At 46.2% G+C, this 12,042-nt stretch overlaps 1 protein-coding gene across 6 annotated transcripts in view; it reads right to left on the reverse strand.

Moving 5' to 3' along the window:
• Positions 1 to 296: 296 nt before the first annotated feature.
• The window catches only part of GLYR1 (glyoxylate reductase 1 homolog), a 30,306-nt gene continuing 18,560 nt past the window's right edge, over positions 297 to 12,042 (reverse strand). For 2 of the 6 annotated variants that reach the window (XM_031447772.2, XM_010992696.3), the window contains 7 exons: positions 11,182 to 11,281; positions 7,700 to 7,792; positions 6,936 to 7,037; positions 6,071 to 6,233; positions 5,575 to 5,754; positions 5,133 to 5,257; positions 297 to 2,466 (listed from right to left, as the gene is read on the reverse strand). In XM_031447772.2, the coding sequence (XP_031303632.1) occupies positions 2,392 to 2,466; positions 5,133 to 5,257; positions 5,575 to 5,754; positions 6,071 to 6,233; positions 6,936 to 7,037; positions 7,700 to 7,792; positions 11,182 to 11,281 (838 nt within the window). In that variant the 3' untranslated portion in view covers positions 297 to 2,391. Of the gene's footprint in view, positions 2,467 to 5,132; positions 5,258 to 5,574; positions 5,755 to 6,070; positions 6,234 to 6,935; positions 7,038 to 7,697; positions 7,811 to 11,181; positions 11,282 to 12,042 lie in introns of all 6 variants that reach the window. The other 4 variants (XM_031447771.2, XM_010992695.3, XM_064478425.1 and 1 more) reach the window with 3 other exon arrangements.

Consider the following 12,042-nt stretch of genomic DNA (forward strand, 5'->3'; position numbering starts at 1 on the left):
CTAAGCTGGAGCGCTGTGGCCGCTCGTCCCGCCCCTTTCCTGCTCTTATAGGGCGCCGTGCTCCGCTTGCACTCATCGATTGGTCGGCAGGATGGCTTGCTCTCGCCGCGTCCGGCGATTGGTGGACGGGGCAGCTTGCTTCCGCCGGGACTCGCCACCAGCCCGCTAATTCCGCTGGTCCGGGAGGGGCCACCAGACAGTCTGGCGCTGTGCCGATGAAGCTGTCGCTCCGCGCCAGTCCCTACTTTTCCCTCGACCGCGTGGAGCCGGGGCGCGAACCACTGCCAAGGTCACAGTTGTGTTACCAAGAAACGTTTTATTTTGCTTGCAGTAGCTTTTTGTTAATTGCACAAAATCATGTTTTGTTTTTGCCATTTAAACATTATCACACAATCCTATTCTGAAAGACAAATGTCCATTATAAACAAAGCAAAAATAAAAATTCACAACCTTAATTACCTAGAAGATTTGTCACTTAAAGGTTTAAAGGAAAAAAAAAGGGGTAGTGGTGGAGAGCTTTCATACAAGCTTTTTCACAAGTGTCACATTTTCTCCTTAAAAGGGAAGGCTTTCAAAACAAGGGTGAAATAGCTTAAACAGAAATAGTCATAGAAAGGAACTTTACAGAATTGTCAACAATATTAAGACAACATTGACTACCCAGTTTCATTACAGCATCTTCCCCCACCCCCACCCCCCATGTCCGGCTAGGACGAGAACAGGCTTTATATTCAGACAGAAAAGAATCCAACATCCCAGTGAAATTAACAACTGTGCCAAAAACCACTGGCATCTCCCCCGCCCCCTATGTCTTCTGAGATCCCCTAACCTGGGTTCTGATCAGCAGAAAAGGGCCAAAGCTGTGAGGGGGAGGGGCCCACACCAGCGTGGCCACCTCATTCTATTAACATTGTATATTCACTATAAATGCTGACCTTCTGCACAGTGTTAACTTTGGAAAATTCAACCCATGCAGAGGATGAGAACACTGACATCCTTTAGGTGACTTCTCCTTGTTCTTACGCCACATTCCAAGCCCCTCTGGTCCCCCATCCAAGGAGAAATGCTAGGGTCTCGAGGATGTCTTAGGTCCACCTCTGAGGGTCAGTTAGCTCAGATTTGGTCAGGCCTAGCTCTCCTCTTCCCTCCCGACAGACCCTGGGGCCCTGGAAGCACCGAAGACCATGCTGCTGGCTGAAGTGAAGACACTCATTCCTGTTTCAAGAGCTGAGCCTAAGAAATGGTCATCGTTGGTCAGGCTGGGTCTGGGCCAAAGAAGGAACAGACAGAAAGAAATACTGTCTCCAAGGGAAGAAAAGGGGGAGAGTGGAGAATGGAGAAAGGTGGGCATGCAGGGGACTTGTGCAGGGGCAGGCTGGAGAAGATGGGACTGATGTGAGGGGACCTGGGTCAGAGTGGCTCTTCAGAGCCAGTTGAAGTGTCTGTAACGGAAACAGGAGGGAGCCCCACTCCCCCTCCCTCTTCACTCCTCACTTGTGGCCCTCAGGATCCCCTTTCCCAAGGGCTGGAATGCAAATCCAGATACAACAGCCTGGTGAGGAGTGAGCTCCCTACACCAAAGTGAGGAAGTCTGATCCCAGCCCAGGGCTCCACAGTGACGGTGACTTCTGGGACAGGTGCTGAACAGCAGCGAGAGTGGGTTCCTGTGAGGCTCACCTAGAGGCGGGCTGGCTGCTGCTCTCCCTGGAAAGTCAGAGCCCTGTCTTTGCTTGACTTTGCCAATCTTTTTTCAGCTCACAAAGGCATTTATGGAAAGTTGGTTGCACACTGGTAGCTTAAACAGACAGTCCTCATCAGCTGGTCACCTGAGGTTGGAGGGCCCATGGAACCCTCTGTTTAGAGTCTGTGCTGGCTCATCTTGGCCCATAGCCTCTCTCTGTGTGGGATCCAGTGGGGCATGGTTGACAGAACCACAGCCTCTTCGCTCCGAGGGAAGCAGTGGGAAAGCTTCCAGTTCTCACTGCTGATTCTAGTGCCTTCAACTGGAAGGGGTCTGAGATAAGACAACTTGGAAGAAGGAAAAAAAAAGCCAGGCAGCAGTTTCTGGGCAGCTTCTATCCCGGGGTGTGGGGTGTGTGGGGTGTGTGTGGGGGGTGTGTGTGTGTGTGAACACACAGCCACCTAGTCCAGGGCCAGTGCCCAGCTCAAGAGCTTTCCCACAGGCCAATCCTGCTGACATCTGTCCCCTCTCCAGGACCTCCAGGGGAGGAGTGATGCCGTGTGCTGTGCTGATGGCAAGTCTCAAAGTCTGTATAAAAGGAGATGGAGACAGGCGGACTGGTCCAGAGGTAAGTTCCAGGACCCCAACCCCGTGTGAGGAAGAGGAGGTCAGAGGGAAGACTAGGGGGTGGGGTGGGGTGGGGCTCAGGCTTAGTGTATATAGGCTCGGTACACGGCAGACATGTCGTTGTCAGACTGGTCCAGTGCCTTGGCTCTTTTGTACACCTGGAAAAAAATGACATGGGCTCAGTCTAGTCACAGAGCTGACTCACAGACACAGATCTGCTTCCTGGAGGCAGTCCTAGACGTTGTTAGGTAGATAGGTTCTGGAGCTCAGGCTGTCTGGCTGTGAATCCTGGATCCTCCACTAACTCGCCTAACTTTGGACAAAGTGCCTCTGCCAGCGCTTCTTGATTTTACAGGGGTGTTACTGTGAGGATTAAATGGAGTGAGGGATGTAAACTGTTCAGAGGCAGGGATGTAAACTCAGCATTGTTAGTAGTGACAATCAATCATGTCTCTTCCTGCTGAAGACACTCCGAGGGCTTCCCATGTTATTCTTTGGGCTGCTTCCCTGCCCTTCTCTCAGCATGGCTGGCTCCTTCCCAATCAGCTCCGAGGCCTTACCTGCCTCTCCCACCTAAAGCAGCGGCTGCACCACTTCACCCGGCCATCTCTTTCCTTTTACTTTTACTTTAATTCTAACCTTCTGCAATTCTTTTTTTTTTATTTATTTTAAAATTTTTATTGGATTTTTTTTTCAGGAGAAGGTAATTAGGTTTATTTATTTTAAATGGAAGTACTGGGGATCGAACCCAGGACCTCATGCATGCTAAGCATGTGCTCTACCACTGAGCTATACCCTCCCCCCTGCAATTTTTGTTTAAACATTTCTGTGCTTACTTTGTGCCCCTTCCATTTATGTAAGCTCCACAAGGAAGAGAAGGGGCTATACCCCATGTCCCCAGAGCCTAGAATTATAATTACAGCTACCCAGAAGTACTAGGTGAATATGAAAGAGTGTGAGAAGAATTAAAAAGCTGCATTTCCCTCTTTTTTTAAACATAGCTCAGTTGGAGCTACCATAATTGATGTCTACTACAGCTCAGGTGAAGCTGTCAACTCAGAATGAAGGCTAAGAAAAGACCTTTTTGGATTAAAAAAAACTCAGTCATTGCCAGCAGACCTGCATTCAAAAAATGCTAAAGCAGGTTCTTCCAGCTGAAAGGAAACAATACCAGACAGAAATTCAATTCTTCATAAAGTAATGAAAAGCACTGGAAATGGTAAATTAGAGAAATATAAAGTTTTTTCCCCCTTAATTTCTTTAAATTACATGTGGCGACTTAAAGCAAGACATTCCAACACTGGTGGGTTAAAACAAAAGCAAATGTAACACACAGGACATCTGTACCCTAAAACAGTGGTTCTCAACCTGGGGTTATTCTGCACCCGCCCCCGAAGGGCATTTGGTAATGCCTGGGGACATTTGCTACCAACTGAGGGGGTGCAACCAGTATCTAGAGGGTAGAAGACAGGGATGCTGCTAAACATCCTGCAATGTACGTACGGCTCCCACGACAAAATGTCAAAGGTGCCCAGGTTGAGAAATTCTGCCTTATAGGACAAGGGAGGGGTAAATGGATCTACATTTTATGTAAAGAGGTCCAATCTAGCATGTGAAGTTAAGGATGAATACAGCAATCCCTAGAGCAAAGATAAAAGAAAAATAACACATTGTTCAAAAACCAATAGATAAAATGAAATTCTAAAAAATATTCAAATATCCCAAAAGAAAGGAGGAATAGACAAATAAAAGCCAGAGAGGACAAATGGCAATCAAATGATAAAAAACAGTAGCTCCAAATCCAATCACATATCAATAGACTTCAAGACAAAGACTAATGTCAACAGACCAGTTAACCTTAAGATCCTGAGCTCCAAACAGTGGAGAGTCTAAACTCACACCATCCAAAGGGCCAGAAGGCGCCACGCTCCACAGATAAATTAATAACCAAAATGTCTGTTTCCAAGCCAACAAATCCTGTAGAGTCAGGACAGAGGCAAGTGGAAATCACCTCACAGACAAGCCCCAATTGTAGACTGTCTACAACAAACACACTTTAAAAATACAGGCTGAAAGTAAATGGATTAAAAAAAGATGTACCACATGGAAACAGTAAGCATGAGAAGGCTATGAAAATCAGACAACAGATTTCAAAATAAAGATCAAGATGGACATTTCATACCAAGAAAAGGGCAAATTCATGAGGAAGACATAACACTCATAAATGGCTAAGAGTTTCAAAGACATTATGTGCAATGGACAGGATTAAAGGGCAAAACAGATAATCCCACAATCGTAGTTGGAGATTTTAACAGCCCTCTCTCATAATGGGAAGAATCAGAGACAAAGGTCAGTAAAGACGATCTGTAAAAACACTACCAACCATCTCGACCTAAGCGATGTGTGCGGAACACTGCACCCAACTGTAGGACACGCAGTCTTCTTAAGTGAACATGACACACCCACCAAGACAGACCATCTGCTGGACCACAAAACAAGTCTGAATCAATGCAGAGTTAAAAGCCATACATAATGTGTTTTGACCATGAGATATATTATAAATCAATAAACATTAGATGCCTAGGAGAACCCTTCACGGTTTTTATTTATATTTGATACACTTTTAAGTAATCTACAGGGCAAAGAACTCACAGGGAAGTAAGCATGGCTCAGAAGGAAATGTACAACGTTGGAGAAGGTCTAAATCAATGACCTAAGGTTCCACCTTGAGAGACTAGGTGCAGAGCAAGAAAAGCCAAAGCAAGGATACAAGGAAAACAAAGGGAGGACTGCCGGGACTTGCACCACAGCCTCCTGCAGTTACCTCATTGGCTGCAGCTGCCATAGGAGTCGGATGGTTAACGGCATCACCCAGCGCAATGGCTAAACGGAGATCCTTCTGAATGTATTTCAGGTAGAAATCAGGCTTAAAATTGCCTTGTAGGATATCTGAGGAGGGAAAGTCATTTATCAGAAGAAGTTAAAGGATCCTAAATAAGAAACTACCTACAGTACTGTCAGGGCACAACACCTACCATTTCTTCCCCCTTGGACACCCAAGAGATAAGTTCTCGGCCTGTACTCTGCGATGCCATCTGCCATTTCCCTGGACCCTCTTTGACCAGGGGTCTGGACTGACTGGAGACCGTGCATGTGTCACATACAATGAGCCTCCCAAGAAGACACTGTTCTGTGACAGCTGCCTGTCCCAGTTTCCCAGCTCCAATCAAAAACACAACACAAAGCGAGAGCCAAAGCCAACTTACTTTGGCACTTCTGGTCCAGGAAGATGCTGGCCAACTGTCCCTGATTGAGGATGTCCAAGAGCGTCTGCTGGGACTGGCCTGTCACTTGGGCCAGGGTGAGCCCCTCAGCGATGGTGGCCATGAAGCTTCCCTGGACCATGTTCACGATCAGCATCATCTTGGCTGCATTGCCAACCTCGCCTGCCCAGGGCAAAGCATCACGGTCACTTCCTAGGAATCCCGTGGAGAGGGACTTTCTGCCCACCCTCACTCCTGCTCGGACCCACCTCTACACCCAGGGGAGGCCCCGTTCACCTGCCCCTGACAGAACTGGCTCTGACCCTTCTGGCTCTTCCTCCTTCCAGGCACTGACTGTGCAAGTCAAAGGAAACCTTCCCACAGGGGCCCCAGGCAGAGGCCGTCCGGGACTGACGCTGTCATCAGTGCAGTCTAGAGGGGATGTAGCCCACCCAGCCTCCAGGCCTGAAGTGGACCAACAGGTGGGCACGCATGTTACCTAGGAAGAAGGAGGTCTTCCCCATTGCCTGGAAGCAGCTGCTGCAGTCCTCATACAAGCCCCTGTCTCCGGCCGCTAAGATCACCAACATCCCATCATTAGATAGCTGCTGATTCCCTGAGACCGGGGCTTCCAGAAAGCGGCCCCCCCTGGATACAATCACCTAGAAAGGAAAGTCACAGCTTCTGGAGCCCTTGCCTCTCACAAGAGTCTTGGGCAGGGAGCATACTGGGGTGGGTGCAGCTGGCTGTCCACACCAAGACCCAAAAGCTGCCACTTGTGCCAAGGTGCTGGACTAACACTGTGAGGGGGTCAGCAGACTGTCCTCCAAAGGACACCTGCATCACATGCAGTAAACAGAGAGAAGCTGGGGTGTCCTCGCAGGCTCCCGTTTACGTGGAGTTTCTTACAAAGACCCAAGATATACCCAAACATGACCATGCCAATGGCTTGGCTGACCACACCTCCTACAAACACTACCCTTCTTCAACTTCAGCCACCCTCAGAACACACATGGGCCACAAGTCACTGCCCCTTCACCTGGGCCCAGCAGCTCAGGAGGGCGGAATACTCTGCTACTGTCAACTGCAGAAAGGTGCTGAACCCTAAAGAGCCCTGCTGGCAGCTACAGGGACCCGACGCCTGTCCCAGCCAGGAAACATCTCTCCTTTTATAGCCACTCAGACTAGCTGTAGCTTTGAAGGTAAAGAGTGAGGATAGGTTAGTCCCAAGGCTACTGGGCTCTCCTCTCCTCTCTGGCTTTGGCTCTGGAGTAACCAAATTGCCCACACTTGAGTGTGGTCAACCTGGGTCCTGGGCTCCAACTGAAAGGAAGCTGGAGGGCCAGCCTGAACGAGGCTGCTACCTGGGCGAGCTCGGTGACTGTGTCAGCATCCACTGTCGACATATCCACGTAGCACTTCCCAGGGCGGATCCCCTGCAGCACACCACTGGGGCCCAGCACCAGCTGTGGAGACACAAGGGAGAAGCAATAGCCCAGGCTCCCAGCCAGAAACCCAGGAGCCCCTTAGACCTCAGGTCAGTGTCCTGTTGATTTTTTTTAACTCATTTCTCAAACGGAAGCTAAATACTAAGGCTGAAAAGGGAAGAACGTGTAAATAAGCAAGGGAAAGAGGAGTATTTATGGTATGTTCCCATTTATCTTCATTAAAAATCTCCCATTTAAAAGATGGGACCTCAGTATTTATTTATTCTTTTGGCTTCTTTGGATTGACTTGGATTAGTCTAGACATGAGTTTAACAAGATGACTACTGCATTTGAGCTTCTAAACATACAAATACAGCGATAGCTAAACATAGGAACTTGGCACATGGACCAAAGGCACACTCAGCCCCACAACTTCCAGCTCAACAAGAATACATGCGCCAGTCAGGAACCATCTCAGCATAGACCTCAGGGACCCTAGTCAATTTCACCCTTTGTTCTGAATTAGGACACCTGCATTCTGTTTATGCAAATACCCTTCACAATAGGGGATGGTCCCCAAATGGGAAATTCAACCCCCCTACATGCAGACACTCACTCAGTTAGCAGGGGAGAAGGGGAGGAGGCCAGCCAGCTTTTCTGGCCACAACCTGAGACGCTGAGGGGAGGGAGGGGATCCTTACGTCCTTGGCTGCCTTTGGATCCGACACACAGGCAAAGGTGATGTCACAAGTTGAAACGACTTCAGCGGGGGTTCTTCCTAGGCGGGCCCCCTCCTGGATGAACAAATCACACTGCAAAAGTCACAGATCCTAACGTGAGCCGCAGGCAGGGCACAACACACACACCAGCCAGGCCAGAGATGCGGTGCCCAGTCCTCCTGGTTGGTCTTCCAAAGCAGGAGGTTGAGGCTGGGAGCTGGGGAAATCAGCAGGCAGTATGACTGTGAGGAAAGTGGATGGGGGCCCCTTAAGGGCAATCTTGTGTTTTTGCATACTTGATGCCTAGGACAATGTTCAAGGCTCTACTTCACAGTTAAGCACAAAACAAGTGTCTGCTGAAGGCTTCCTGAAGGAAGAACAGAATGTGGATAGTACTTGTCCTTAGCCCTGTGGCTGTCTTGGCTGTGGCAAAACCCTCCCAGCACCCTGTGTGCTGGGAGGCAGGGCTGGGCCTGAGAAGCTGCCATCCCTTACCGAAATGTTTCCAGGGGGTCTAACGGCACTAACTTTTCTTTTCTGAAAACTAAAATCACCTAGAACATCCCATAACAAAACATATTATTAATATTTTGGTGTATTTCCTTTTTCTAAAGGCATTTAAAAAAAGTATTTAGAATAATTTGGACCTATTCTTTTGTATCAATTTTTAATATTTTATATGACTTACATTGATTAATATTGTAGTCTTTAATAATTATTATTTATAATGGATGGCTGCAGAATATTCCATCAAGAGATATACCTTAATTTACCTAATGGCTCCCCTGTAGTTCATTATCTGGCCCGCTTTTAGTCATAAATGACCCCAACAAGTATCTTTATGTACAATACTTCTCCTCTATGTTTTGAATTTAGGTCTCTGTAAGTAGAACAAAACAGGCTCCAAAAAATGATTTAAAAAAATGTAGACAGAAAGCTTTCCAACGGGATTGTGTCAATTACAGTGATCACTGGCAAGGTCTCAAATCACCAGCACTGGGCACCTCATTTAAAAATAAGTACCCAAAAATACATTAAAATTTTGTTCTACTTGATTTAGCCACTCAATAATTGCAAATTTGCTTACTATATTTTGATTACTCCTGATTACTGAACCTCTTTAATTTCTTTATTTATGAACTGTTTCCTCTTTGTGAGCTATTTTTAAATCTTAGTGTTATTAAACTATGTGTTTAGTAAGAAAATTCACTCCTGGGTTATGTATCTGAAGAACACAAAAAGACTAAATTGAAAAGATATACGCAAACCAAATGTTCATAGCAGCATTACAAAAGCCAAAATATGGAGGTGATCTAAGTGTCTATCAATAAACGAATGGTTAAAGAAAGAGATGGTGTTCACACACACACACACACACACACACACACAATGCAGTATTAGCCACAAAAAAGGATGAAATTCTGTCATTTGCAACAACATGGATGGACTCAGAGGGTTTTATTATGCTTAGTGAAGTAAGTCAGAGAAAGACTAATACTCTATGCTATCATTTATATGTGGAATCTAAAAAATAAAACAAATGAATATGCCAAAACAGAAACAGACTCACAGAACAAATCAGTGGTAATCAGTGAGAAGGAGGGGGGAGGGGCAAGATAGGAGTAGGGGATTAAGAGGTACAAACTACTATTATAAAATAAATCAGCTACAAAGATATATTGTATAGCACAGTCATTCTTTTATAGTAACTTTAAATGGAGTATAACCAATAAAAATATTGAATCATTATGCTGTACACCTGAAACTAATGTACTATTGTAAATCGATACTTCAATAAAAAAAAAAAAATAGAAAAATACACAAAAATTGTGTTAGGGTAGTGAGATTTCAAGAAATTTTTAAAAATACAAAAAATTTTAAATTCTAAAAAAATAAAAAACTAGTTGACGTACCTTTCAACTTTATTTTTTTATTTTTTGTTGTGGGGAGTATTATTAAAAACTCTTCATCCTTTTCTTCAGTGACTTTGATTGGTTTTAGGCTAAGATCTATGTTAATATTTAATTTTGTTTTCTTCTGGTTTTTTGTTTTGAAAAAGAAAAAAAGAAGGTAAAGCAGTAGAGCTATCTGACTCCAAAATCCCAAGTTTGTAATTGCTTCGCTCTACTGCCTTCCAGTCAATTAATGCAGAAAGAATGGCAATATTTATTACAATTAGGCTTTTCAATCAAGAAAACAGAATAACCAAGGGCATGTCTACCAACGGGAAATGTACTTATAATGCAAACCCTTGGATCCTCCCGGTGTTTTGCAACTGTGCATGCCTACACGTCCTGGTTACTCTGGCCCCGAATCACAAAACATCCTGCTCCAAGATCTCACTCCTGACCGAGGTCCCTGCAGTGCCTACCCAATGCCCAGCACCTGAAGCCCCTTCCCCTAGGCCCTCTCAGCTCTCCAACCAGCTCCTTATTCTTGAAAAGGACTGTTTCAGCAAAGTGAATTTCTTACTTTGTTCAGAACATTTTTGTTAATTCAAACCCACCAGCTCTGCTACCTCCCATAAGCAGTTACACCTCATTTCGGCTGTCACCTCCCTGCACACACGGGACGCTCACCCTGTCATTCACAAATATATGCTCAGCCACACCTTGTTCCTCAAGAGGCTGGTCTTTTCTTGGTCTCTTTCTTTGTTCCTGGCAAGTTCAGTTCTTTAGTTTCTGGTACTCAGACTACAGTTCTTCACCTTTTCTTGGATGAGAACTTAATGGGAGCCATGGCCTCTCTCCATTACAAAGATTTGAACATTTGCAGACTTGGAATTCCATTTCAGGGCATCCATAGACCCCTTGAAGCCATGGATCACCTTAGGTTAAGAATTTCTAAACCTGTCCTGTCCAATATGGTAGCCACTAGCCACAGGGGACTGTTTAAATTGAAATGAAATAAAACTTAAAATTCAACTCTTTAGTTTACTAGCCATGAATCAAGTGTTCAAGAGCCACACGTGGCTAGTGGGTACCACGTAAGGCCAGTGCAGGTAAAGAACATCTCCATCACTGCAGGACGCGCGACTGCACAGTGCTGCTGACACGACGCAAATGACAGAACATGGTGCAGCCGTTAACAAGGACGAAGCAGACCTATTGATATATACTCCCTATCAATGAATTCATAACACACACACTCACACACACACACACACACATTTGCATGTGCAAGGAGAAACCTAACAGGTTTTCTTTTCCATTACATATCTCAGGCAACAGCAGAGAGGGGGAAACTTCCATTTTATTCTGTATCTCTGGGTGTTTTTAAATGTTTAAAACATCCTTTACTGGTTTATCTACATCCCTACCTGCCTGAGCTAAGAGCTTGGCTTCTACTCTCTGGAGCAGAATGCGGATCAGAGACAACAGGGAGATTCCTGTCCTCAGTTACCCCAACCCCAAGGGTCAAGGCTCCAGCCGCCCCACCCGACGAGCACCGCCCTGAATGCTTACTTTCTCGGCAGTCCGGTTCCAGACAGTCACCGTGTGACCCATTTTTAGCAAGTTGGAGACGATGCCACTTCCCATGAGGCCAAGACCCAAAAATCCTATCCTGAAAAAGAGAGACTGATCAGTTCAAAGTGGCAGGGACAGGCTAAGAGCCTGAGTGATACACAGGCTCTGCTTCCTCATAAACCCAGGGTCCGGGATCTCACTGCAGACCACCAGGAACCCCACTCCCCAGTATGCGGACCCCACAACTGCAGAGCCAGTGGTAACGCAGGGTGCAGCTTCTCATTATTCCACCACTGTTTACCAGTGTTACATTATCTTCAGCTGCTGCAGTGGTTCCCGATCAGCCACCTTGAGCGCTAGGCCTTCAGATGCCCATTTAAAGGACATCGGGATCCAAGACAAGAAATGGGAGCAGTGTGCGGAGCCAGGATCCCAGCACTCACCTCCCCTTCCTGCCTCCACACCCCACACCACCTTTGCACCCTTCCTGCTGTCAGCAGGGGTGGGTCTTGCTCCTCATCTTCAAACCAGACTGAGCTCTGAAACCAATCTTTCCCTGTTCTCACTGCAGGCCTGTTATGATCCTTGTGACCAATGCTCTTGGGTGGACAGTACATCTGCTTACCTCCACCTCCTACAGCTTGCCCCTTCCTGTAGCCTCCAGAACCTGGGAGCTAAGAGCTGCTTCTGCTATTTCTACACACTTCTATAGATGAGTTTATCTTGCCCAAGCCTTTCTTGGCTTTTGCACTTCTTCATCTCTCCTTTCACGTGACATGGCTAAACAATGCCTCTTTCTTCATTTATTACATCGTGTCCTTGTTCATCATGTTCTTGGGTTTCTCTCAGCAACAATAT

This window comes from Camelus dromedarius, chromosome 24 (assembly GCF_036321535.1).
Source record: "Camelus dromedarius isolate mCamDro1 chromosome 24, mCamDro1.pat, whole genome shotgun sequence".
Lineage (NCBI taxonomy): Eukaryota > Metazoa > Chordata > Mammalia > Artiodactyla > Camelidae > Camelus > Camelus dromedarius.